This window comes from Ammospiza caudacuta, chromosome 7, assembly GCF_027887145.1.
Source record: "Ammospiza caudacuta isolate bAmmCau1 chromosome 7, bAmmCau1.pri, whole genome shotgun sequence".
In the NCBI taxonomy this organism is placed as follows: Eukaryota; Metazoa; Chordata; class Aves; order Passeriformes; family Passerellidae; genus Ammospiza; species Ammospiza caudacuta.
This window is the reverse complement of record NC_080599.1, coordinates 47,041,635-47,069,503: the sequence shown is the minus strand read 5'-3', so window position 1 is coordinate 47,069,503 and position 27,869 is coordinate 47,041,635. Positions and strand designations below refer to the sequence as shown.

Genomic DNA, 27,869 nt, shown 5'->3' with positions numbered 1-27,869 from the left:
TACATCTCAAGAGAGAGCAGTAACACAGCTGCAGCGATTCACCGGCAAGAAAACTCTGGCAAGAAAACTCCGGGAAGAAAACTCGGCGCAACATTCCTGGGGGGAGAGGGGCTCCTCCCTCCACAGTATCTCGGGTCGGTAAAAAATTGCTGTGGCTTTACAAAAGGCTCGGGGTTCACAGTAAAACACCCACGGGGAGCACGGCAGGGGCACAGCCAGGGACAAATTCCCTGCTGGAGTTTGGTCTCGGAAAATGCAACAGGTCTGGTAGAAAATTCCAGCCCGAGGGCCGGAGGCATGCACAGCCACGGGATTTCTACACCAGTTATAGGGCTGGAAGCCTGGAAAAGTCATCTGCAGACCTGTCCTGTGCTGGGCTGCATGGAATTCTCTCTTCAGGAGGAATTTTGCAGCGGGGAAGGACAGGACATGAGGACAGCACAAGGCAAAGCAGGGATCAGCCCCTCTGCCTGGCACTCAGCTGCTTTTACAGCCTAAAAAAACCCCTAAAACCTCCTCCCCTCCTGCCCAAAGCTGTTCCAAAGAAAGCAGCAGACAGGTTTTGGCTGTGTCGGGATTTGTGTCTAAAACCAGCCCAGACCTTCATCCCAGGGTGGTGGGAAAATCCCAAATCTCTCTGAAATAGGCTTTCCCTGCCAGCTGGAAGATTTGCAGCCTCCCAGCACCAGGGCATGGAAAGGCCTCCTGGGCCAGCAGTGAGAGCTGACAATGCCTTTGTTCCCACCTGGAAAATTCCCACCTGGAGCAGGGTGGGAGCACTTTGGGCTCGCCCCAGGCAGGGGTGAGCAGGGGGATGTGGGCAGGGATCCCACTCTGGCTCCACTGGGGAGAGCACCAGGATGAAGCAGATTTTAGGGAATCCTTGGTCAGCACCAGGATGCTCAGCTGGGATAAACAAACTCAGGCAGGAGCTGGAGTTTCAAACCTGGAAAAAATCCCTTAAAGATCCGGTCAATCCCCTTTCCCTGCTGTGGGACACAGGGAAAATAAAGGAAAAATAATCCCAGGGACATGCAGGAGCACAAAGGTGCTCTGATTAACCCCAGAGGTGCCAGCAGTGCCAGGTTCCTGCCCTCCTGTGAGCCCCCCTGGCAGAAGCAGAATTCCCTGCAGATCCAGCAGCTCCATGCACAATTCCCAAAAGGTGATGCTAAAATTCAGCACTTTCTGTTTGTTTGTTTGTTTTAAACTTTTACAAATACACATCTTGCTTTTATTTTCCTTTTTTCTTAAATATATAGTTTATAAAATAAGGCAACTCGAGGAGACCAGAACTGTCCCCATTGCTCAGGTACTGCCTCCTACAAAAAGAGAGTGACAGTACTTCCAGCTGAGAAAAGCCCAGCCCCACCACAACCCAAGGATGCTGAAAATCGTGGGAGAACACCTGGGCATGGCCCTGGCTGCATCCCAAGGAAGGAAATCTCTGGGGTTTCATGGGCAGGAGTCGCTTTGCTGGGGGACACAGCAGGAGCAGCTGAAGGGACCCCTGGCCAGGGGATCTCGGGGACAAAGTCAGCACAGAAGATGGAATGAGCTGATTCCTCCCCAGAACTGAAGCACAAGTGGAGATAAATCTTTGGGAGAAACTCTTAGGACTTTGCTGTCTTGGAATGTTGAAAGCTATAAACCAGGAAAGCACAAAGGAGTGCAACTCACCCCCAGCCCAGATCGTGCTGAGTGTCACAGCATTCCATAAAAACCTGTACAGCAGCTTTTCCAGCAGGGAATTCAGCTCTCCCCATGGAAGGGGTGCAAGGGAGAGTTTCACCTCCAAGCTTTTCCTCTTTTGTGTGTACTCATGCTGGAAATGTGAGCCCCACATCTCTCAGCTTTGTAGTACACACATTTTCCACATTGCTCCCAAAATTCCCACTGGGCTGAGTGTTGCTTTCTAGAGCTTTATTTCTCTGAGAAATACATTTAATAGAAAATAATTTATAGAAAAAACCACCTCAGCCTAGAGAGTCCTCAGCAGTAAATGGTCCTGTGGAGCAGCAGGATGGCACATGTGGGCTCAGCCAGGGACTGGGGCTGGAAAGGGATGGCAAGGACACCATGGCAAAGCTGTGCAAACCTGGAATGACCAACGGCCCTGTCAGCACCACCAATCCAGGATGGACCACGGGCAGGAAAGCTCCACAGCCCCAAAAGAGGGGAAAAACCCCTTATTCCAGCAGACTTGACCTTCCAAACAAAGATCTGATCCTGGCTGTAACTGGTGCCCACCAATGTCACCCAGCCATGAGCACCCAAGCCCAGCACAGCCCTGGCACTGCACTGGGAACCAAATCCAGGATGGAATGAGATCCTGGTGCTTGGCACGGGCTGGTTAGTGCTCCTCCTCCGAGAGGATGGGTGGGATCCTGCTGGACAGCAGGCTGTACACGTAGGGCCAGATCTTGTTGGTCTCTGTGCCAGAGAAGGAGTGAAGGATGCCCCTGCTCCTGGAAAAGAGGTGGGAGAAGTCAGGAGAAGCCATGCCAACCAAGAAAGGTTGGACAGGGGTAGTGGAGGTGTCCCTGCCCATGGCAGGGGAGGGAATGGGATGGGCTTTAAGGCCCCTTCCAACCCAAACCATTTTGGGATTCTGCTTGGGATTCTGCAGTTCTGTCCCTTCTCCTGCAAGGGCAATTTTGGTCCCCACCATGTGCTTAAAAACACCTGGACTTCTACTCCCTTTGAGCAGCAGATTTACCACCTTGCAGCAATCCATCATTCCAAGACTGGCCAGGGGCACAGCAGCCCCACAATTCCAGGGACGGCAGCCCCACAAGGGGAACAAGCCCTGGAACTCCCCTGTTGTCCCAGCAGATCCATCTGAGCCAGTGCTGGGGTCTCTCCCTTCTCCTGCCCTCCTGCCAACCTCCCTGTGCTTCACCCAAACCCCTCGGTGCCCTGGATGGATTTTTCATGGCATGTCCCACTCTGGATCTAGGCCAAACTGCCCCTCCCATGTGCTGAGCCCAGCAGGACCAACAGGAGCTGGGAATTTCTCTGGATCATCTTCCTTCCTCCAAGGGAGGCCCCGTCCAGGCTCAGGGCTTGGCCCCAAAAATCTGCCAGGGCTCTTTGGGATGTGGGCAGGACACAAAGAGCCTGGTGGTGGTTCTGAGAGACCTGCTGGGGTTCTGCTCGTGCCCAACTCACTTGTAGAGTTCTATCACGGGCTTGGCAGCATCTTTGTACTTCCTGAGGCGAGCAGCCACAGCCTCGGGCCTGTCCTCATCGCGCTGCACCAGCGGCTCTCCCGTCAGGTCATCCACACCCTGGGGGACACAGAGCACACAGGGACATCAGCACCCATCACTGAGGGGACACAGAGCACACAGGGACATCAGCACCCATCACTGAAGGGACACAGAGCACACAGGGACCTCACCCACCCCATCACTGAGGGGACACAGAGCACACAGGGACATCAGCACCCATCACTGAAGGGACACAGAGCACACAGGGACCTCACCCACCCCATCACTGAGGGGACACAGAGCACACAGGGACATCAGCACCCATCACTGAAGGGACACAGAGCACACAGGGACCTCACCCACCCCATCACCTGCCCTGCAGCTGCCACAGGCCTCATCCTGGTCATGCCTCAGGTTTGGCTTTTCTATTTTCACACTCTGAGCTGCTTTAGTGTGAGGGTCTGGGCTCCACATGGGGGATGCTGAGCTCTGTGCACAGAGCAGGGAGACAAAACAATTCCTGCTCCAGCTGGGCACCAAGGACAAATGACCCAAATCTCAGCCCCGGAGCACAAACCCCGTGGGCTGGAGAGAGAAAAACAAGCAGGGTGGGACTGCCTGGGCTAAAGCTGGAATGGGACAATGAACTGCAAGGTGCAAATGGAGCAGAGCTGATCCCAGGGACAGAGCCCGTGCCCGCTCGTGCATTTTGGGGCCATTTTGGTTCATCTTGGGTGCAGCCCTGGCTGGGCTCTGGTGCTGCCCAAGGTGGATCCATGGAGGAGATCCTTGGAATAAATCCCTGCTTTATTCTGGGACTCTGCCCAGCCTCTTCTCCAGGACAGCCTGCACTGTCTGTACAAGTCCTGCTTTCCTCAGGAAAGGGGCAGAATTCCTCAGAACAATTCCTCAGAATATTTAGCGCAATCCCCCAGGAAAGTTAAGCACAATTTCTCAGAATGTTTAGCACAACTCCTCAGGGAAGTTTAGCACAACCCCTCAGAACATTTAGCACAATTCCTCACGGCTCTCATCCCTTCCAGCCAGGATCTCACCTCAGAGCTCCCTCGGCACCCCAGCTCCTGCAGAGACAGGGCCCCTGTCCCGTGTTCCCCCCTGTGAGGGCTGCAGGTGTCTCAGGCCCTCACCTGGCTGTGGGGAGGGTTGAAGTCCATGTTGTAGACGCGGCCGCTGCCCGGGTGCACCCAGCGGGCGCTCAGCCGATCCTTCAGCGTCTCGAAGGGGATGTTGAGGCTGATCACCAGGTCCAGCTGGCAGATCCCATCCAGAGCCTGCGCCTGCCCCAGCGTCCGAGGGAAACCTGGGCGGGCACAGGGACACGGGGAGGGGAACGAGCGGCTGGAAAGCAGCGGGATGGAGCCGGAGCCATCCCCGAGGCAGCTCCGGAGCCGCGGGCCCGGCCCCGCTGCGGCACAGGCGGGGAAAGGCAGACACCGCCATATGGCTCCGGGAAAAAATAGCTCCTGCAGCAGCCACAGCTCCCGAAATGTGACACCCGGGGCTCAGCTGGCCCTGCACGGGGGCTGGGGGCAGGCAGGGGGACACGGGCAGTGGCAGAACAGGGATCAGTGATGGAATGATGAGGGGAAATGTGAAGGGACAGCACAGACTGATGAGCACAGACTGGGGACAAACTGCTGGCTGATGTGAGGACATCAGGGAGACTGCAGTGAAATGATCCTGTCCTCCTTGGGACAGCCAGTGAGCAGCTGGAGCAGAGAATTCCAGAATCCCAGATGGTTTGGATAGGAAGGGACTTTAAAGACCTGAAGGAGCCCACAGGAAAGATGGAGAAAGATCTTTTACAAGGGATGGAGGGGCAGCACACAGGGAATGGTTCCCACTGCCAGAGGGCAGGGATGGATGGGAGATTGGGATATTGGGAATTGTTCCTGGGAGGGTGGATAGGCCCTGGGATAGAATTCCCAGATTTGCTGTGGCTGCCCCTGGATCCCTGGCAGTGCCCAAGGCCAGGCTGGACACTGGGGATGGAGCACCTGGGACAGTGGGAGGGGTCCCTGCCCAAGGCAAGGATGAACCTGGGTGAGCTTTAAGGTCTCACCCAATCCAAACCACTCTGGATTTTTTGATTCTCCTTCCAGCCATGGCCAGGGACCCCAGGCCGTGCATGTTTGCCCTCAGCTCCTCCCATCCCTTCACCTCAGGTGGCTTTTGGGCGGGGATCGAGGAGCTGCTGCACACACACGCACATGAAGGAGGGAAGAAGTTTTTCCCGGCGTGTCTCCAGCCCTGCCCTGCTCTGTGGAACACCCAGCTCCTCTCCCTGCCCTTCCCTTTCCCGGCCACGAGCCAAAGGCTCAGCTGGACACGCACGTGCCGAGGCCAGCGGGACACATCCCTGCAGAGCTCAGCTCCTGCCTCTGCTCCCACCTCCTCTCTCCTGGGGCTGCCAAACCATGGGGAACAGAGGAATGTCCCCAAGGGGCCGGGATCCCCCTCTGCACTCACCATCGAGCAGCCAGTGCTGCTCCCGCCGCTTCTCCAGCTCGGCCATCATCACGCGGGTGATGACGTGGTCAGGCACCAGCAGCCCTCTCTCCAGGTACTGCTGGGCCAGGGCTCCAGCTTCTGCTCCAGACAAGAAAGAAAAAGAGAGGAAAAAAAAAAAATCATGACATTTCTACTTCAAAAATATCGCACCCCCTCAAATTCTGCCCGGGAGATTGTTGGCAGTGTCGCTGTGCTCACAGTGGAAAGGCCACAGGGTCCTTTTGGGGTAGAGGAGTGGGAATTCCTGAGGTACCTGGGAGCAGCATGCTCCTGCTGGGCCTCAGCCAAGCCACACTGATGGAGAGAGAAGCCCTGGGTGTGCTCCTGTGGTTTGGGACATGGCTCCAATGTGGGCACAGGTAGGGACTGCCCCAAACACCTGAGCCTGCTTCCCATCCCCAGGGCTGAAGGATTTCCCAGCCTCCACTTAAGATAAGCTCAGGTAAGAAAATTATCCTCAAGATCACATCCTTGAGAACATAATTGTGGTAATTGCAAGGTAAGTGCACATTGCTGGCCTCCTGCCTGGCTCTCCTCAGCCTCAGCTGCTTCTGGAGGCTGGAGAGGGACTGGGGACAAGGGATGGAGGGACAGGACTGAGGGAATGGCTCCCACTGCCAGAGGGCAGGGATGGATGGGAGATTGGGAATTGAAAATTCCTGGCTGGGAGGGTGTAGAAGACTTGGAATAGAATTCCCAGATTTGCTGTGGCTGCCCCTGGATCCCTGGCAGTGCCCAAGGCCAGGCTGCAGCACCCTGGAACAGTGGGAGGTGTCCCTGCCATGGCAGGGAGTTGAACTGGATGAACTTTAAGGTCCTTTCCAACTCAAACAACTCCATGATGGATGTTTGCCATGATTTTCTTTCAGCCCCTCAGAAACACAAAGAAAACATTTGGAAAATGGAAATATTCTTTGTCCCTGTGTGTGACAAGCCCTGCTCCTGCCCCAGGAGAGCTCCAGCCCCTCTCCCTTTGGACCAGGACCCCACGGACATCCCTTCTGCTGTCTTCCCACAGCAGCTGAAATTGCATTCGTCACCAGAAATGAACAATCCCCTAATCTATTTTTTGCACCCTTTCTGGTGAGGACAGCACATTTCAGCCCTCTCCAAGTGAGAGTCCTCTCTAAAAATAACCCCAGGATCCTGCACTGGAGGCAGCTCCGGCTCTCCAGCACCTGCACCTGCCTGGGGTGAACTCCTCAGCTGCAGGAGGGGGTTTCTGCAAGGTAAGCAATTCTTGGAGAGAATTCATCTGTTCTAAGGAAGAACCAGCCTGGGCAGGGGTCCAGTTTTTGGGCCATCAGTTTAGGAAGGACACTGAGACACTGGAGCTCATCCAGAGGGGGCAACGAGGCTGGAGAGGGGCTGGAGCACAAACCCTGTGAGGAACCCCTGGTGGAGAAAAGGACACTCAGGGGTGCCCCCATCACTCTCACAGCTCCTGGAAGGTGCCCGTGCTCACCTGGGGCTGGGCTCTGTCTGCAGCAGCACTGACACAGCCAGAGCACACAGCCTCGAGCTGCACCAAGGGAAATACAGGCTGGAGAGCAGGAAAAGCTTTTCACAGAAAGGTGATAAAGCTCTGGAATGGCTGCCCGGGGAGGTGGTGCAGTCCCCATCCCTGGTGTGTTTAACAAAGCCTGGATGTGGCACTGGGTGCCAGGGGTGAGTTGGGGTGTGGGGCTGGGTTGAACTTGATATCTTGAAAGGCTCTTCCAACCCAGTCATTCTGTGATTCTGTGAATTGTGTGAATTCTGTGACACGCTCCCAGGTTTAACCCAGAATCCAAAGAGTCTGCCTGGAGAACGCTCAGATTTTTCCCTGCTGTGTGTGATGAGTCCTTCTCCCGGCACAGAAGGAAGGTCCAGCCTCCTTCTCCCTGGAGCAGGGCCAGGAGTGCAGGGTGCTGGAATCCAGCATCCCACCTGCCTGGGAGCGGGGCAGCAGCGCTGACTCACGGCTGAGTCACCGGGATCATCCCCCTGCCTCCGTGCAGCAGGAATTCCAGCTGGCCCCGGGCACAAAACACCTTTTCCCAATGACAGCTTCTTTGTCACCTCCCAGACGTCACCACGTTCCTGGGAAAGCCAAGGACACGGGGATGGAAAATGCAGCCTGCGGATTGTGCAAACAGCACGGAGCCCTGAGGGCAGCAGCACTACAAAAACAGGATTTGGGATTTTTTTTATATTTATTGGCGTGGTGTGTGCAGTGCCAGAGGCTCGCAGGGAATGAGCTCGCTGAGGGGCTGGGCTGCTCCAGGAGGAGCTGCTGGGCAAGTGTGGCTGTCACCCGAGGGGGGATGGACATCCAGGGGACCAGGGGGTGTCACACAAGGTCTGGCTGTCACCTGTCACAGACATGTTTTATGGAAAATCCTTTCCTTAGGATTTTTCCTCCTGAGAAGCTGAGAGGCCTCAGGAACAAAATGCAAACAATGGTTATCTGCTGCTGTGGGATGCAACAGGTGCATCTGGGATTGGTCTCATGTGGTTGTTTCTAATTAATGGCCAATCACAGTCAGCTGTCCAGACTGTCTCAGTCAGCCTTTGTTATCATTCCTTTTCTATTCTTAGCCAGCCTTCTGATGAAATAATTTCTTCTATTCTTTTAGTATAGTTTAAATATAATATATGTCATAAAATAATCAGTCAAGCCTTCTGAAACATGGAGTCCACATTCTCATGTCTTCCCTCATCCTGGGACCCCTGCGAACACCACCACAGTCACCCAAGGAGGGATGGACATCCAGGGGACCAGGAGGTCTGGCTGTCACCCCAAGGAGAGATGGCCATCCCAGGAGCCTGGAGAGGCCACACAGGGTCTGGCTGTCACCCCAAGGAGAGATGGCCACCCCAGGAGCCGGGAGAGGCCACAGCAGGTCTGGCTGTCACCCTGAGCAGGGATGGCCATCCCAGGAGCCTGGAGAGGCCACAGCAGGTCTGGCTGTCACCCTGAGCAGGGATGGCCATCCCAGGAGCTGGGAGAGGCCACAGCAGGTCTGGCTGTCACCCTGAGCAGGGATGGCCATCCCAGGAGCCTGGAGAGGCCACAGCAGGTCTGGCTGTCACCTGAGGCCAGCTGGCCGCCCCAGGGAGCAGCTGTGGCCCAGCAGGGCTGCTGGAGCCAGGCCTGGAGCTGCAGGCCAGAGCAGCCCGAGGCACAGCGGGGCTGGGGAGGGAGTGTGGGAACACAGCAGAGCCCCACAGCCCCGGGGTGCAGCTTTCCCACGGCCCAGGACAGATGGACAGCTCTCCACGGCTCCACCACGGACATCCCTGCTGCTCCCCTGTCCCCTCTGTGTGTGAAGCTCCTGCAGCTTCTCCCTCGTCCACAGCACTGCCCCATCCCCTCTCTCCAGCAGGAACAGCCCTGGATCTGCAGGAAGGGCTCTCCAGACCCCCAGGATGTGCAGAGAGCATCACCCCATCCCCAATCCCAGCCCTGGGGGTTCCTTCCAGGCAGTTTAAACTCCAAATTTAACGTTTGCCGTCCCCTTCCCAGCCCCCAGCCCATGGAAAACTCCATTCCAAAGGGGAGCAGGGTCTGGGAGCCCTTCCTGAGCAGGGAGGGAGATCCTGGCCCCCCATAAGGAGCTGGGGCTCACCCCATAGCACCAAACCCCATTGCTGGGCTGGTCACAGGGGTGCAGGCTTTACTCTGCACTTACTCCAGGGAGCAAAGGGCTTTTCGGTGTGCTGAGCTCAAAGCCAGCCTTCCAGCTCCTGCTCTAATCCCATTAATCTGATGACTGAGGGTTTAATCTGCCCTGAAACTCACGGGACTCCAGCTCTCTGTGGCTCCCCCCACGTGGCCTTGATCTGTCCCCAGGGATGTGTCCCAGCCCCAGGGGACAACTGATGATAATAACAGGTTATTTCTTTGGGATTATTGAAGGAGAAAGGAGTTAGGTTGTAGTGGTTTCAAATTTTTAAATTATTTTATTAATTATTTTCGAGATTTTGAAGTAATTTTCAAGAATTTGAATTTTTTTAGTGAATGACAAATATTGGAGAATTTTAGGGATTGTTTGATGGTTTAATGTGGAGTTTTGTAATTTTTTTAATTAATTTTTTTGGCATTTTTTTAGGGATTATTGGATTCTTTAGATGGTGTCCTGGGGTGGCTGGGATTGTTTATTTTTTAAGTTACTTTTAGAGCTGTGAGTGTATTTGTGGTTTTTATAAAAAAAAAAATTTTTAGTTCTATTTTTATTGAGATAATAAGGTGGGGTTTTTTTAATTGTAATGGGATTTTTTATAATAGAGCATGCATAATTGCTGGGGTTTTATTAGTTTTTTAATTGTAACTATGGTTTTACTTTGCAGGTATAGAGTGGTATTTTTTATATTTGTAAGTTGTAAGGTATTTGTAAGGGATGTGGTATTTGTAAGGGACATGTTCCAGCCCCAGGGGACGTGTCCCAGCCCCAAGGCCACCCGGCAGCCACCCAGGGCCAGGCAGGACAGGCTGGAGGAGAAGCTGTTCCCAAACACAGCCCTGGGCAGCCTCCAGAGCCTGCAGCACAACCCTGGACTTTCTCCCTGTCCAAAGCCTTTTCCAGGAGTTTGTTTTTGGGTTTTTTTCTCCCATTATTTAGGCTACAGCAGCCCAGTCTGGAGCTGACAGAGGAGGAACACTGGGGGTGAATGGGGCACCAATGCACCACCACAGTTAAACCACAGCACTTGTCACCCCAGTTTTGGGACCCTTTTCCTGACACAGATGCTGCACCCACCCTGCCCTCAGCATCAGGAGGTGATTTTAGGGAGCAGGAGCCTGATGGGGCCCCAAATTTGGGCTTGCAGGGTGGACAGTGGGGTGTGAAAGGTGCCTGTGCTCAGCTGGGCTGGGCACTGACACAGCCAGAGCACACAGCCTCGAGCTGCACCAAGGGAAATACAGGCTGGAGAGCAGGAAAAGCTTTTCACAGAAAGGTGATAAAGCTCTGGAATGGCTGCCCGGGGAGGTGGTGCAGTCCCCATCCCTGGTGTGTTTAACAAAGCCTGGATGTGGCACTGGGTGCCAGGGGTGAGTTGGGGTGTGGGGCTGGGCTGGACTCAATGATCTTGGAGGTCTCTTCCAACCCAGTCATTCCATGAATTCTGTGAATCTGTGAATTCTGTGAATTCTGTCTGGAGAGCAACAGCCAGGACTGGGAGAGATCCCAGGGATCAGGGATGCAGCAGGGATCTATGGAAAAGCAGGGACTGTCAGGCTGCATCCCTGGGCTCAGCTCTGGCCACCAAGCAGGCCAGTGTGGCCAGCAAAGGCCACAATCCATGGGGAGGATGTGGAGAAGGGTTGTGAGGCCATGCACAGCCCACATCCCCCAGGGAATTTTGTTTTGTGCGTGCTTTGGTGGACGCTCACAGAGGAAATCTGTCACGAGGAAAGGACAGGAGCCACTCCTGGCTCCAAGAGACCACCTGACAGGGAGCAGTGGGACAGACACAAGACCCACAGATCCCCAGCCAAAGCCAGGACAAGCAACTCAGTTGTTTGGCAAATGAGCTGAAGGGTCCTGCTGAGACCTGGGGATGCTGCCAACACCAGAGACAACCACCTGGGTTCCGGGGCAAATGCTGGCCAGAAAAATGGCTCACCACCCTCCAGCACCCCTGCCTGGCACCAAAACACAGCCTGAGAGTCTTCCAAGGTGTTTCAAAGGCCTTTCCCTGGAGCAGAGCGGCCACTGCTGACAGGCACTAATTAGGGGACTCACGGCTGGGGGCGGATGTGCCTGGAGCACGACTCAGAGCCCTCCAGCAGCAGCAGCAGCCATGCATTCAGCTGCTTCACCTGCCCCAAAAATGAGTCTTTGTTCCCTGTGACCACCACCACCAGCTCCAGCAGCGTCCTGGAATGCTCTCCATGCTGGAACTCAGCTTTCCTCCAGCAGCAGGAGCCCCCCAAACCCTCAGCTGTGACCACTTCATGCCTGGCAGTGGCCAGCAGGAAAATCCCTGGAGCACTGACGCAGCAGGCCAAGATCCCTGTGAAAACACAGCATTCACAGTTGCCTTTGGGAGGATGAGGCTGTAATGGGTCTGTTGGTTCTGCAGAGCCCCAGCTCCCCACAAGCACAAAGCTGGTGATGCAGCTGAGCTGACAGACTTGGGAAGAGGAGCTGCTTCCACCTCGTTTCCCCGGAGCACAGTCATGTAACAGCTTGTCCAAAGCAAACAGCAGAAAAAACAAAAACAAAAACTAAAAAAACCCAAATAACTCGAGCTCACTGAGAGCTGTTACACAGGCTGAGTCAAAGGTGGGACCCAAATGTCACGCCAGATGAACCAAACCACGGCTGGTTTCCTTCTGAGTAATTTTCCCTGCATTTCTCCGTGTTGTTTCCTTCTGAATGTACCAAAAACACCTTCAGCTAACTCTTCTTGCTTCTCAGTGTCCCCGGAGGAGCTCTGTGGCAAGAGCACGGACTGAAAAGTGAAGTTTGGGACAGTTGGTGGTTCAGAGCTTGGCTGTGGCAGTTCCTGGGTGGGCACCGCCTGCCCCTCTCCACACACTGCACCTCTGCTCGCTTTCCAGCCCAGATTTCTGTCCTTCAGCCAAAGCCCTCACCGAGATTTCCCAAATTTTCTAAAGAAAACATTATTGTCCTTTTTATTTACAAAAGGAAATCTGGGTATTTTTACATGAGTGACCAGCGCAGAGCTGTGTGCAACGCCCTTGTCGGACCATGCACCTCTCCAAAACTTTACCCTGCCTAATTTTCCTCCCTGTTTTTGCCATCCTTCTAAAATAGAAATCACTTCTGAATCCTCTCGGTTTGTTTTGCACCGAGGCCGTTTCACCGTTCCCTGCCCGGTGAGTCAGCTTCCCCCCGGTCGGTGTTTCACACGTTAGCGGAGGACAGAAGGAAGCGTCGGGGAAAGAACCGCGCCGGGATTGCCCAATCCCGCCGAGCTGGGGCTCAGCACGGCCGCTCCCGAGCCCAGCCCGGAGCAGGAGCCCCTCACTGCCCGAGGGACACAGCACAGCTCATCCCGGCTCCAGGGGTTTGGGTTTGGGTGTCGGACGCGGGATGGGCAGCGCTGCCCAACCCTACAAGCCGGGAGTGCGGGGGTGCCTGTGCCAGGTGGGTGCTGAGCCCATCTCCTGCCGCTCCCCGCTCCTGGGACCCGGCCAGGGCAGCCGGCGATATTCCCGGCAGGTTTTCCCTCCGGACAGACGCTCCTTCCCAATCCATCCGTGCCGCCGTGGGAATGCCGCAGCATCCCGGCCATCTGCCGTGCATCCCCGGGGCAGGATGGAGTTATTGATAATCACAGGATGGAGTTATTGATAATCACAGCACAGCCCCGAGCCCCGCACAGCGCCCATCTCCCTGGGGTCTGCACCGGGCTCTCCGGAGCCGCGACCGCCCCGCACAGCGATAACAGAGCCACGGCACATCCCCGGCACCCGCGGCTCCCGATCCCGCTGCTCCCGAGCGGCTCCGAGAGCCCCGGCAGGAGGAGCAGGCGATGAATGAGCTGTGCCAAACGCACGGCAAGAAAACAACCTGTGGTGCACCCGCCGCGGACACGGATCCCATCCATCGCCGTCTCCAGCCCACCCCCATCTCCATCCGCGTCCCCACCGCGTCCCAGCGCTGCCCCGCCGGGGATGCGTGGGCAGGGACCCCCCGGTGCCGCTCCCGGTGCCGGTGCCGACGGGGCGGCCCCGCGGGCACTCACCGCCGCCGCCGCCGAGGCTCTCCCGCAGGAACTGCCCGCTGGAGAGGTGCTGGAGCCCGAAGCTGCGGGCGATCCTCTCGCACACCGTGCCCTTGCCCGAGCCGGGCGGGCCGAGCACCACGGCCCGCAGCAGCTTGGAGGCCATGGCCGGCTGCGGGCGCCGGAGCGCTGCGGGGCAGGACACGCGTCAGCCGCCCCGGCCGCGCTCCCCCCGCGCCGCCCGGACACATCAGCAGGGCGGGGGGACCCCGCGGCCGCTCCCCCGCCCGCCCCCTCGGGCCGCGGCACCCTGGGATTTGTAGTCCCGGAGCCGCCCGCGCATCCCCCGGCCCGACGGGGCCCCCGCGGCCCCGCACGGCCCGGCCCGGCGGGTCCCGGTTCGGCTCGGCCCGGCACGGCGCGCCCCGGCCCGGCACATCCCGGCTCGCCGCGCCCGCCTCGCCCGAGCCGCGCCGCCCATGGAAGCGGCTCCCGGGGCACGTCCCGCACGCCCGGCACGGCCGAGCCCGCGGGGAGCCGGGGGGCACCCACGGGGGAACGCGACCACCGGGGCGGGCACGGCGGCGGCGGCGGGCGGAGGGTGCCCGGCTGCGGACGGGCGGAACACGGGCCGCGGGCGTGCGGGACGGGCATGAACGGCTGGAAAGCACGGCCGGGGAGCGGGTACAACCTGTGGATGTACAGCTGGAAAGCACGGCCGGGGAGCGGGTACAACCTGTGGATGTACAGCTGGAAAGCACGGCCGGGGAGCAGGTACAACCTGTGGATGTACAGCTGGAAAGCACGGCCGGGGAGCGGGTACAACCTGTGGATGTACAGCTGGAAAGCACGGCCGGGGAGCGGGTACAACCTGTGGATGGCACACACACACACATCCACACACACGCGAACACAGACACACACACGCACACACAGAGCCTGGAGGTGGTGCACAGCCCGCCGTGCCCAGGAGCTGCTCGGCGCTGGTGACTCCGCGGGGAGTGTCTGTGTCACTGTGGACGTTCGTGTCACTCGCTGTGTGTCTGTGGGTGACTCCCTCTGCGTGTGTGGCTCCGCGGGTGCCGTTCCTTGTGTGTGTCACTGTATGTGTGTGTGTGTGTGTGTGTCCCTTCCTCAGTGCAGAATGTCACTCTCTCTGTGTCTGTGCGTGTGTCACTGTGCGTGTGTCACGGTCTGTGTCACTGTGTGTGCGTGTGTCACTGTGTCTCTGTGTGAGTGTCTCGCTGTCTGTGTCACCGTGTGTGTCTGTCACTGTGCGTGTGTCACTCCGCGTGTGTCACTGTGTGTGTGTCACTGTCCCGGCGGGCGCAGCCCCGTGTCCACACCATGTCTATACGGTGCCCACACCGCGCCCACACCGTGCCCACACCGTGCCCACACGGTATCCACGCCGTGCCGTTCCCGGTGCGCGCCCCCGCGGCTGCCGCCGTGCCCGCGCTCGGGGGCGCGCGCCGCTCCCCGTCCCTCTCCCCCCGCCCCCCCCCCCACCCGCGCGCGCCCCCGCGCCGCCCCCGGAAGCGGGCGCGGGTCACGTGGGCGCGCGGCGCTGCCATAAACACCGCAAGATGGCGGCGCTCACGCCGCCCGCCCGCCCGTGCTGCGTCATGTCGCGCCCCGGCCCCGCCGCGCCCGCAGGTGGGTCCGGCCCGGCGCGGCCCCGGGCACCGCGGGGTGGGCGGCCGGCGGCGGGGGGCGCGGGGCCGGCGGCGCCGGGCGCGGCGCTGCCCCGTGGCGCACTCGCATTTTCGGGGGCTGCGCGGGCGGGGCCGCCGCCCCCCCCCCTGCCCCGGGCGGGTCCCGGCGCTGCTGAGGGGCGAGCGGGCGGGGGGCGCTCCGCGGGACCGGGGCTCCCCGTCCTGCCCCGTCCCGTCCCATCCCGTCCCGTCCGCGGCTGCTGCCCGGCTTTCCCCCTCCCCGCTCCAGGTAAGCTCGGGCAGCGCCCCGGCAGCGAAGTTGGGAGGAGCGGCGGTGGCGGCCCGGGCTCCGCCGCCCCTCAGCGCCGCCGTGCCCGCCGCCGGCCGTGTCACCGCCCCACGCCGCTGCATCCCCGTAACCAGCTGTTTGTTTTCTTCCCTCCTCAGGCTGGCGGGATTCGCGCTCAAACCGCGACGGGGAAGATGGAGATGAGGTTTGTTCCCCTCAGGAGCCCGCGCGGGGTGAGAGCGGCTCGCAGCGCCCGCAGATCCTCGGCCCGTGCGTAGGGGTGGGGAGGGACCAGCCCTGTGGGGCTGTGGGCAGGGAATGTCCCCAGCCCCATCGCTGCGATGCCGAAGGAATTTTGGTTCCTATGAAACAACTGCAAAAATATCACCAGCCCCAAAGGGGCTGGACGTGGGACTGGAATTTAAAAACCAACCAGGCCAGCTTAAACGGGTTTCAAAGGTGAGAACTGGCAGCAAACCCTGGAAACTGGAGGGGTTTTTTAAAAAGTGTATGGAAATTTGCAGGGCCTTAGCAATAACAAGAACAAAAATGTATGCTGGACTCCAAAATTAATGTGGGGTTTGCTATAAAAAGGTGGGTTTTTTTCCAGATAAATGGAGAACCTGCTTGAGCTTTCTGCATCAGGTCTGTGTAGCTTTAGTCTGGCTGAAGCAAAGCAAAAATCAGTGTGTGTGTGTGTGATGCAACACAACAAACTGTATTTGAACTGGGGGAAGAGCTGGCTCCTACAGATAAAATGGCATCAGCCCTTGGAATACGGGTGTGACTCCAGCAGCTGCTGTTGCAGAGGGTGCTGGGGAGGAATTGTTCCCCCTCTCCCTTTAAAACCCTGATAAGGAACTGCTGGAGCAGTAAAATCCTGATAGAGTGATCAAAGCACGCTTGAATTGCAAAGCAGTGATTCTTCTCTCATCACCTCAGCCTGTGAGATGTAGAATTCCCTACCCCACACTTAAGCCATGCTGAAATCAGTAGGATTCCTCACCTGGAATACCAATGGTGGTGTGAGAGCACCTGGGAGTGAGAGCCAAGGGCTCGTTGCTCATGCAGCTCCTTTCCTTTTCAAAACCCACCCTTGCACGGACAGAATCCATTAATATTTTTAGCAAGTTTTTGTTGTGCTTTCCTAGCAACAGCCAATTCCTTAATGATTAATCCCCAAACTGTGGCAAATCTGCAAATTTGGGGATGCATGCTGAAGTCATCTGTGCTGCCTGACGTCAGCATTGCATAATCTGTTGACTGTCCCCCTTTTATGTAATGTATGTTTGGAGTTTGTTTTAAAATGTGCAAATGTTTTTTTTTTTTTCCCCTGCGTGCTGCTGCTCCCATATTCCACGTTTGCCTCTCCGTTGCCCTCTGGAGTTGCAAACTTGTAAGGCAGCGTTTTCACGGCTGGATCCAGCCCAGCGTTTTGTGTTTGTCTCCCCAAAACAGCCTCTGGGACATCTCAGCACCTTCTCTTTGCCAGGTGAGTTATTTAGAGTGTTAAAAAAAAAAAAAAAAAAAACACACAAACAAGTTTTGGAGTTTCTGCTTCCTGCTGGTGGAAACATGGAAGCTCCTTGTGCTGCTCCATCAACATCATAAATGGACTTTTATTGGAAACTTAGTAACACATTAACTTTGGCAGCATGGAACCCTTGTGTTTTCTTAAAGTCATTTCAGAACTTGATGTATCCAATTCCCTCAGGCAACGTGGGGGTGGTAGAAATAATTTTGTGATGTTTTCAGGAATGCCTGGTTTTAGGAAAGAAAAAAAAAGCCAAGAGGGGGTAAAGTTGCAGACGTGCACAACCAAGTGGTGGGTGGAGAAATAGTTCCACGATCTTTTCAGAAGTGCCTGTTTTTAAGGAAGGGGAAAAAAAAACAATGGAGGGCAGTAAATATAGGTTGATGGAAGCTTGTAATTTAACAAATTAGTGGGATTGTGCATTTCAAATGTTTTTATGTGGATTTGATGAGCTAAAAATGCCAGCTGGGGCACCTGGAGGCTGCTGCCTGCAGTCGCGGTGGGCACGGCAGGATCGGCCGTGCTGCCTGTGCAGACACACGTGCCAGGCTCCAAGGAGGGTGAGGGCTGGGCTGGGCAGTCCAGGCATGCCTGGAAGGAAGAGCAGGCAGCAGGAGCGTGGCGGGCTCAGGGCACGGTGCCGGTGCCACCCTCGGGGCTGGTGCCGCCGTCGGGGCCGTGCCCGCCGTGATCCCGCTGTCCCAGAGCGGCTCCAGCCGCTCTCCTGGCTGCCTGCCACTGTCCCCACTGCTCCTGACACCCAGCCCTGGCAGCACGAGCCAAGAGCTGCTGCCTGCCTGGGTTTGAGGGGGAGGAAGGGCTGGCCCCTGGAGCAGGGGTGGGTGCTCTCTCTCCATTAAAGCCAGCGTGGGTGGATTTGCCCACAAGGCGCTGCCGCTTAAAACCACTCAGAAGCCGCCGTGGTCATTAAGATTTAACACTAATTATGTGGATGATTTCCTGGAGTGAACCTCAGCTGCAAAGCCACTTGCGTTAAGGCTCCTGAGGCTTTCACCTGAGGGGTGACGTGGGGTTTTTGGGACACTGAGGGAGGAGGACACCGAGGACTCGGCAGTGCCACGGAGGGGCCAATGACTGCCAGGCTGCCCTGGCTCAGTTATCACAGTGCTGATGCTGTCTCTTGTAAAGGTACAGTACTGTGATAACTGAAGGATGGCAGCCATCTGAGCTTCACGGCACCCTGGGGCCACCAGAGCCACCACGCACGGCGTCCTGCTCCACTGGAGTGTGCTCCTTTCACCTGGAGCCCTTGGCATAAAGGTCACATTTGTTCAATAAAATATTACACACTCTGCCTCGGTATTGGCTGTTTCCTCTGGGGAGGGCTTCCAGAAATGCTTGTGCTTTGGAAGTGGTCAGGAATGGTTCCCAAAGCAGGGTCCTGTGCAGCCTGGTGGATATTAAATAACACAGTGGCCCCTCGGGGGGGTTACTTGGTAACAGAACAAATTATTCTGTAGCAATAGAGAAAATGAAGCCCTTTAAAGATACTTTTTAATATTTTTTTTTTTGTTAAGATACCACAATCTTGGCTGGTTACTGTAACTCAGAGGTCTCTACGTGGGAATTAGAGGTGGGAAATGGGTTCTTCCCAGCAGTGAGTTACTGGTGGATCGGGGACAGCCCCTTGCAGGGTTTCCTCGGGGCTTCTCTGCTCTGTGAGTGGGAGACTGAATTTCCTGGGTCGTTTTTACAGCGATGTCATCAAAATCCCTGGAAATGAGGCGGTTTTCAGGGGGCCTGTGCTGATCTTTGTGCCGTGTGAGTTAACTCTGCAGTGCTGGGACCCGACAGCAGAGGGGCCCCGCGGGCCGGCTTGTGGTGGGACTGTGAAATCCCAAGATTTTTGCATAAAGTAACCGGAAAGCTGCAGGAATGTCGGTGCAGTGCCCGTTTCCCAGATTCCTGCCCTTCCCCGAGGAGCTGGTGGCATTGAGGCTGCCGAGGCTGATGCAGCACTTTGCAGAGGTCACTATTTACTCTCCATCCTGACATTCGGCGTGGTCATTGACCCAGTGGTGTTTAGAAATTCTTTCTGGGCTGGATAATTCTTGTCCAGCAGGGCTTTGCCCTGTGCTTCCCTGCTGCTCGGGGGACAGGACAGGGATTAGCCCCAAGATGGTAAAAAGATGGTTTTTCATTTCCCTGCTGCTCACTGGAAGTTTTTGGGGCCAGCCTGGTGGGGTCAGGGCTGTGCAGCCACCATGGAACGTTTTGCCAGCCTGTGTCACTTAAAGGGGGGAAATTCTTACTGGTGCTGGGACAGAGGCTCGAGGCTGCTTCTGGAGGAGGGCTCTGTCTCACCAGAAACTGCAAACAATGAAAAAAGACATCCTGCTACCAAGAGTTTAAATTCTGGATTAAAATCTGAGCAGAGTCAACCGTCAGCTTCCACTTTCCGAAGGTTACAGGCACCTCTTCCAGGCAGGAATGTGCTTATCCCAGAAAGGAGCAGTGCTCATCTCTGCTGGCTGTCCCACAGCACTGCTGTGCTGCTCCTTCCTGTGCCACCAGCATTCCAGGATGGGCAGGAGAGGGAGGAGCTGGGGAATCCTGGCCATGGGAGCGTTTGAAAGCTGCCCAGGGCTCTCTCTTTACCATTTCAGGTGCTCAGAGAATGTGCAATCCCTTTCCTGGCAGAAAGGCAGTGCATCCAGCCAGGTGCTCGTGGTGCTGCCCCAGGCACAGCTCCAGGTGCTCCCTGATAGGAACAGCCTGGTGACTCCCTGTGGAAACCATCAAGTCCTTTCCTGCCCACAGAAAGCAAGATGAATGCTCAAAGGCAGATCCAAGGTTCGTTTTGGATCAGATCCAAGGAGTACAGTTGCTCACCTGCCTGGCCATGGCTCAGGTTTGAGGTTAATGACCAACCTGTGCTGTTTTTAGGGACGTGCAGCAGAGCTGTGTGTGGGACACTCCTGTGGGGCTGCACAGCCTGCCCCAGTGACTGGTGCCTCTCATTTCCTGTCACAACAGGCGCAGCCTCAGCTCTGCCATGGCACAGGAACTGAGCCTGTGCCTCAGAGCAGCCCCTCTCCAGTCACATTCACTTGAATTTATCTCCCTCTCTGGCACAGTGGGCAGAGAGTCCATCTCTTTTTCCTGTAGCTTCCTACTGATATGGGAATGGGACAGACTGGTGGGTTTGCTGTCCAAACATTGCTGCACGTGAACAATGCAACTCTCAGAGTTTCTTTTGCCACTGGAGCACTTCCTCCTACCAACGTGTTGAAGCAAGACACAAACAACCTGCATCCAGGGGTACAGAAACAAGGCCCATCCCCTCTCTCTCTCTGTGATTTCTGGGACTGATCCCAAGGCAGGGCAGTTCCTGGTGCTGTGTCTCAGCTGCCATTCCAGATGGGTCTGTTCTCACCCAGCAGTTCTCAGGCTCTTGCATCAGGAAAGTCCCTTTTCCTGTCTGGACTCTGCTGCCTTCCCACCCACGTTCCACATGGGGAGAGGAGCATTTCTGCTCCTGGGATGTCTCCTCAGGGCTGTGAGGCTGCACACTGGAATGGCTGCTTTGCTTCTGGCTCCCAGCCCCAGCTCAGCCTTTTAAGGGTGGCAGCTGCTGCTTGGAGCAGCCTGGCCCTTCTGACAGCAGCAGGATTAAAGGCGTCCCCTGTCTGCAGCCCTTGAAACCAGATGAAGATGTTGCCTTCCCCCAAAATGCCTTTTCCCCCTCCAAATGTACCTTCTGTTGCTATTGGACTAAAATAAAAATTGTTCCCAACAGAGCTTTAAGCACTCAGCCATTCAAAGTCCAGCAGTGCCCTGCATGAGTCAGACTGTTTCAGTTGCTGCTTATTTAGACCTTCTCCAGCTTAGTGCAGACACTTGAACTTGAACTCTAACCCAGACCTTCGTGATTAAACATCTTTGCAAACCGAGACGCCTACTTACAATGTCCCCATGCAAATATTAGATGTACCAGAAAGCAACTTGAGTTTATGTCTGATTAAGGAAATCCTCAGTGTGAGCCTGGAGATGCTGCACAATGTGCAATGAACTCTGCTGGAGTCTGTACTGTCCTGTTTTCCCCTGGAACTGGGAAAAGCAGTGTGTGAGCAGAGGGTGACACCATCCCTTCTCCTTTCTCCATGAGATAGTTCTGCCTGTATCTCACATTTTGGAAACAGCTGCTTGCTGAGTTGTTGGGTCATATGGAAACCCTGCATTTTGTCATTAGCTTGATTCACCAAGGAAAACTGTGACTTTATGTGATGGCTGCTCAGGGACAAAAGTACTCAGCAGGAGCTGAGTGTTCCAGTGTGGTGCAGTGTCAGTTACTGCTGTAATTGCTGCATTTGGGCAGATGAGCAAGCCAAGATTGCAGAGTTTGGTACATAATTTGCTCTTCATAGCATTTCACAGGAGCAGGAGAGCTGCACAGACCCACATGTGGATTAATATACTCTTATACAAGGTCTTTAATTGATCTTGGGCAAATGTTCTAATTTTTCTGGGAGGGGTGGAACCAGAGGAAAGACCCCTCTGCTCCAAAGGGTTTGGCTCCCAGGTGTGCTTCAGTTTATAGGTGAAATTAAAATTCAAATCTCAGGTTCCCCTTTGACTTCAAGAGGCTGAGAGCTGCACTGTGGGGTTTATGATGGACAGGGATGTGCATCTGCCCCTGGAAAAAGCCTCTTTCAACCAGAGCAGAAAATGGAGAAAAATTTAAAGCTGCTCAGGTTTTTCCTTGGACCTCCTTAAGTCAGGTACTGCAGCCTCACCCACAGCTCAGGACACAGCCTCACCCACAGCTCTGTGCCACACAGGGCCACCTGAAATTAAGGCAAATTTGCTCAGATTAGGTGCTGGACAGCAGTGCCAGGAGAGCCCAGAGCTGGGGCAGGAGGGCTGGAGAGGGCAGGGAGTTGTTGGTGCTCCCTCTGGCACCTCCTGTCCACAGTGAATGTCAGAGCTCTGTGGACTGCCCTCCCTTTGAATGAACTCCAGGAGCAGGCAGAGCACACTGAATTATTCAGCAGAGACGTGTGTTTCAACATTTGCACAAGCCTCAGATTCCTCCTGCCTAAAAATAAGACTGGCAGAGAGCAAATGATTCCTGCTGGAGGTGTGGATGGAGAATGGAGCTGAGGACCCCCTCCAGGCAGCCAGGACCCATCCAGGGCTCTCATCCCTGCTGCCTGGACCAGCCTGGGGCTGAGGGTGCTGGGAAGTCCAAGGCCATGAGTCCAGGGCTGCTCACACAAGGGCAGCACCAGCACAGGCAGGGTGGCTCTGGTGGTGGCAAAGAGCCCTGGAGAATGGGCTGGTAGAGGAGCAGGGGGGGTCAGTGGTTTAATCAGTGGTTTAATTGGAACAGGGAAAGCTGCTTTCCATGATGGGAGTCTCACCTGCAGCTTATTCTAAATACAGCATGACTTGATGATAACACACAAAAGTGTCAGTGTTGGAGCAGCATCTTCCAGAGGGAAGTGGATGAGTTAACCCCTCTCCCACAGAAGCACAGGCTGTGCTGGATGAGATGGACACAAATCACAGAGACAATGTGAGAAGCTCCACGAGGATGTGCCTGGTTTGGCGTGTTCTGTGTGCTCACATTCCCAGAGTGATAACATCATCACGTCGTTGGGCAAAATCTCCTCCCTGTGTAGAACATCCCCATCTCCTGCATCCTGGTTTGAAATGGATCCAGGGGACTCTGAAAATGAAAATTTCCACCTATTTATTGCTAATGAAGCCTAATTAATTTTGGATGTAAATGTGCCAAGCTTCTGCAGTTGTGTGCAGCCCCATTAAAGGAAAACTCACAGCAGTTTTATCTGAAAATTATCAGAGGAACAGGGTTTGTTGAGCTCCTTCTTAGACTGTGGACTTCTCCCTTCACCTCTTGAACTCAGCTAAGTTAAATGAAATGTCACAGCCTTTAAAACAGCTGCCTGAAATATAGGAGGAAATGAAGAAAAGAGAGAGATGGGAGAAAATTCCTGCACTGCTCCTCACCTCCATGGCTTTCCTGGACTGGAATGGGAACTTCAGCTATTTCCACCAGACTTTGTGTTGCAATCTGGATGTTCTCAGCAGGTTAGAAACCATATTCAAATGCACTGTGACAATTCTCCTCTTAATGTGGACTGTGCCATTTAAAGGCCACCCAGGGTGACAGAGACCAGCCAGAACATCACATTTCTCTAAGGTGACTGACTCTGACTCTCTCTTTTTTCCCTTCCCACAGCAGCCATGTGGTCCTGCTGACTCCATTCAACCGGCACAGCTGGACTGGGGCACTCAGCTCATCCTTAATGGCAAAAACCTCCACTTTCCTCCAGATCTGGAGCTTGTTCGCCATCCTGCCTGGATTTCTGAACCCTCTGTGCCATTATGAACAACACCCCTCCTGGAAACACAACCTTAATTCCCAATCTCTTTATGACAGAGGAAGGGAGAATATGTAAACCCCACCTCAAAATGCTGCTTTTTAACCCAGAGTGAGGAATTGTCATTTCCTAAAGTACACATGAGGAAAACAGCAGTAGCAGAGTGAGCTTTGGAATTTGTCCAGGCATTAAAGATTTTAGGAATGCTACGTGCTCTGTGTCATGTGTGTGCCCCTGAATGGGACAGGAAACCTGGACAGTGCTGGGCATGACCTGAGAAATGCCTCAACCAGGTGCACAAACTCTGGGCTGTGTGGACAGAGAGGGACACGATCAATATTGGATCATTTTGGTGACAAACGTGACATTTCCCATCTGAAAATATTTAATTATTGCTCAGGTTGAGGTCACTGCTGTGCTTTGTGCCTCCCCACCAGCACACTCCATTTCCAAACTTGCCCTTATAAAACCCAGCTGTTGCACATACAACTTTTTCTGGGATATATATATATATATATCTCTCCCAGAAAAAAAATCTTCATATATATCCATAAATATCCCCGTGGATGTGGAGCCAGTCCATGAGAGCAGCATTGTCTAGCCCCAGTGGTGTGGCTGGCAGGCAGCCAGGCACAAGTGGGTACCTGTGAGCTGTGCCAGCAGCAAGCTCATCCTTCTGGAAAGGGCTGTGCTGGGAAGTGGATGAGCTCAAGAAAATGCATTTGAGCTTCTGGGCACTATTGATTTGTCTTGATGTATTTTATTCATCTGCTTGAAGCACAATAAAAACGTGCTGGTGGAATGAGTCGGAGTTCAGGGGACGGGGAGCCAGAAGTGGGGTTTGGAGCTGGCCACCATCACCATCTTCCTCCTCTGCAGCTGCTCCAGAACTCTACACAAACCCAGTTTCTGCTTCCCAGCGAGGCAGCAGAAGGGATATTTTTCAACAGAGAAATCTGGGGAGAAAATGAAAATAAAACTGTTGGTTTGGGGTAAGAACAATGAAGAAGCAGAGAGATGGCAACGGGAAAAGCAGTCAGTGAAGGCAAGCAGCGACACGACCACGCCTGCTGCAGGGCTGGGACACGGCAGCAGCACCTTCGCATCCCCAGCCGGGAGCAAAGGGAGTGAACTCATCCCCCCGGCCAGGAAAGCGGGAATTGAGCTCCTGTTCCACCTCCCACCCACGGCTCTGGCACTGCTGCAGCCTGCCCAGGAAATCCCCCGCAGCCCGCCTGGCACCCGGCAACCAGGGCAGCACCACATCTAATCTCCGTTCTGCCAAGGACCCTGCACCGCTGACGTGAAGGGGCTCTCCTTCCCAAACTGAGATGATTAGCTGTAAAATGAAGGGTTAGGCACCATGTTTAGAAGTAGATAATTACTCGGAAGCAATTCACACCTTCCCCGGGTCTCAAAATAAATTCTCTGGCTTGCTTTTCCAAGCAGAGCTCTCTGAAAACCGTGTCAGCAGCGGGGGTTCACGCATGTTCCGTGAGCACAGGAAGCTGAAGATAAATTCAGCGACAGATCAGATGTGAAGAACTTGTGCCCTTGGCTGTCTGTTTATACACCCCACGGGCTCTGAGGTGTGCTGTGGGGATGGGGGGCAGGGGTACCCACAAACCCACCTGAAAGGGTGCTTTGGATTTTGGAGCACCCAGCGTTTGGTTGGGTGACCCCCTCCTCCTGCTCCTCCTGGCCTTGCATCCTGGCATGGGGAAAACCAAAAATGTCATTCATAAAATGATTTTTAATTTTCACAGCGCTCTGCAGAAGCGTGTGAGGACACAGAGTTGTTCTCAGAATGCTTTCAAATCCTACTACAGGTTAGGGAATTTTACATCTCCTTTTACTCATCTCTGACCTCATTGCATCCTCCTGAATTTTGCTGATACGAGTGAGGAGAACCAGGCCCCAGAGCTACTGCCAGGAGCAAATCAATGACAAACTGGAACCACTTAGAGATGTTAAATCACCTTTATATAAAAGTCCTGTCAGTCCCAAGCTGATGCCATCAGTGATTTAAAGCATTTTACCGTATACCCCTCAGTGTAGTTTGAAATACATTAAAAAAAGAGCTTTTAAAACATTTAAACTGTTTAAAGTGAAGTGGAAATATCCCATTTCAGAGGGAAAGGTGAAGCTTGAAATCAAACTGCAGAGTGGACAAGGAGGGGATAGTCCATGTATCTATCCCCATTCCTTCTTTAAAGAAGGCTACAAGAGGAAATTTGTTGGAATTTAGTTTAATTTTTAAATCACAAATACCAAGACAGTCAGATCTCATCCTCTGCTCTGTATTATTTTGCCTCTTTTTTTTTTTTTTTTTTTTTTTTTTTTTTTTTTTTTTTTTTTGTGGAGAATATCAGTGCATCCTGGAATTTGGAAAATAAAGAAGGATGTAAGATACAAAATAATTCTTCAGATGTGTCACTGCTGCACCCCAGTACTTAGAGGGAAAAAAAGGTTTATTTTTCTTTATTTACTTTTCTGCAGCTCTTTGCAAGCTTGTTCTCTTTCTAAGCAAGAAACAAAGCCACAATTACAGATGATTAATTCCTTAGAGAAAACCACTTTAAGAGTTTTAATAGAAAATTGCATCCTTCCTATAGGCTGGAATGTTGTGGTAAACACAGACAATTTTGGGTATAGGCTGGAAATGCCCCCCTGTTATTAACATAGTTCTTGGAGGAATTTTTAGAAGCACATTGATTTCATCCCAGTTTCATGTCACAGAACAACCAAAATCAAGGAAAAGAAGGCAAAAGCTCACATAGCAGACAGGACTGGGAGACTGAGCACACAATTTCAGTGAAATCCAAGTGCCAGAGCAGCTCAGTATTTTTTAAAGTGAGGTGTGTGAATTTAATTCTGGCTGAAGGACATGGCCTTTGGGTCATTCCTGGACATGATCCTGGGCTCTGGGCATGGATTTAGATGGAGCAGAGGTAAAGCTGCTCTGCTCCACGAGCAGCCCCAGGCTAAGCCCCTTATGCAAACCTTGGTCACAACCTTGGCTGGGCTGGGCAGCTCCAGGATTTAAGAACCTTTGCAGCATCAGTTGCTGTGCCTGTAAGGCACAAATAATGCAGATCTGGGGTGGTTTTCAGCATGAAAACCCACCAAGAAAAATGATTTAATCCTTATCAAGGCAAAGCCATGGAAAGGGCTGGTGAGAAGGAAAGAGAATTGTTGGAAGCAGCTGCTGCAGGTAAAATGTGGGGAAAAGGTAACAAGAAGAGGTCAGTGCTGGGAACCATGGCACATCCATACATATCTTAGATGTTAGGTGCTGGAACCCTGGGTGCTGAGAATTTCAGACTTTCTGTGCTGCAGGCACTGACCCCCAAGAGAACACTGAGGCAGTGGAGAAGCTTCCAAAATTAAATGACAGAACTGGGATTGTGGGGGTGGAGTTTGAACAGAAGTGTGTAACATCACATGGTGGGAAATTAGAGTTTAAAGTTTTAGAGTACAGTAATAGATATAAGGCAAGAGGGAAGTTTTAAGGTGGTGGCTGGTTCTTCTTCTTCACCTTCTCCTTCATGAGTGTAGGTGGTATTTTGTCATTAGATAGAAAAATCCACATTGCAGATCATGAGTGTTTAGTTATTAGGTTAAAAGTAAAAATAATTTGTCGTTTCTTTATTAGGTAGTTTTTCCTTAAAATACCTTATAAAGATAAATGTGAGGCCATTTTGTGGCTTGACAGTGAATTGCTGTAGAAGTCACAAATTAGACTACAATATAGATAAGAATTAATAAACATCTGAGTCTGAACATGAAATAGCATCTCTATGCATTTAATCCTGACCCCGACCAAAGCAGAAAAAGAAAAAAGTGCAATAGTTAGGGAAAAATTCTTCCCTGGGAGGGAGGTGAGGCCCTGGCACTGGTGCCCAGAGCAGCTCTGGCTGTCCCTGGATCCCTGGCAGTGCCCATGGCCAGGCTGGATGGGGCTTGGAGCACCCTGGCACAGTGGAAAGTGGCAGGGTATGAAATCAGATGATTTTTAATGTCCCTTCCAATCCAGACCCTTCCATGATTCCGTGATTTGCATTGTTTAACCTCTCTTCTTCCAGCCTCAGGCTCTTTTCTATTCTTGAGATGACCAAAGTGATGGAAACAGGTTGAGGCTCCAGCGCTTTCCCACAGCGCATGGTTAATCCAGACCCAGTGGCCATGTAGCTGAGGAAAAAGGTTATCATGGTGCAAAATCATCCAAATCCCACCCTGCTGGTTCCCTGACAGCTGTGGAAACAGGGCTGGCTGGATTCCTCTCAGGAGACGGGAAAAATGGAATCAGTGTTATTTCTCCAGTTTGTAAATTACAACCACCTGGACATGTGCACTCCCGGGCCAGCAGCACCTGACTCCCAGCTGCTCCCAGCTCCATTTCCTGGAGAAAAGGGACAAAACTCGGGATTGCTGAGGCGCAAGGTGGACGAGCCGGGGCAGAGCAGCTGCAGAGGTGTGTGTGTAAACACCTCAGAACAGCGAGGGGCCTTTCACACCTGGTGCTGCCACACGCCAGAAAGCCTTGATAAAATGGTGTCGGTGTGCTCAGTCTGAGTTACACCGACGGGAAATATTTAT

General features: G+C 54.0%; 1 protein-coding gene across 1 annotated transcript; it reads right to left on the bottom strand.

The window, feature by feature from the left end:
- Positions 1-33: 33 nt before the first annotated feature.
- Positions 34-13,590, bottom strand: AK4 (adenylate kinase 4). The gene is made up of 5 exons (XM_058808613.1): positions 13,446-13,590; positions 5,703-5,822; positions 4,361-4,533; positions 3,172-3,290; positions 34-2,468 (listed from the first exon to the last, which is right to left on the bottom strand). The coding sequence occupies exons 1-5, from the start codon at positions 13,588-13,590 to the stop codon at positions 2,354-2,356; spliced, it is 672 nt and encodes a 223-aa protein (XP_058664596.1). The 3' UTR covers positions 34-2,353.
- Between the last annotated feature and the right edge of the window lie 14,279 nt (positions 13,591-27,869).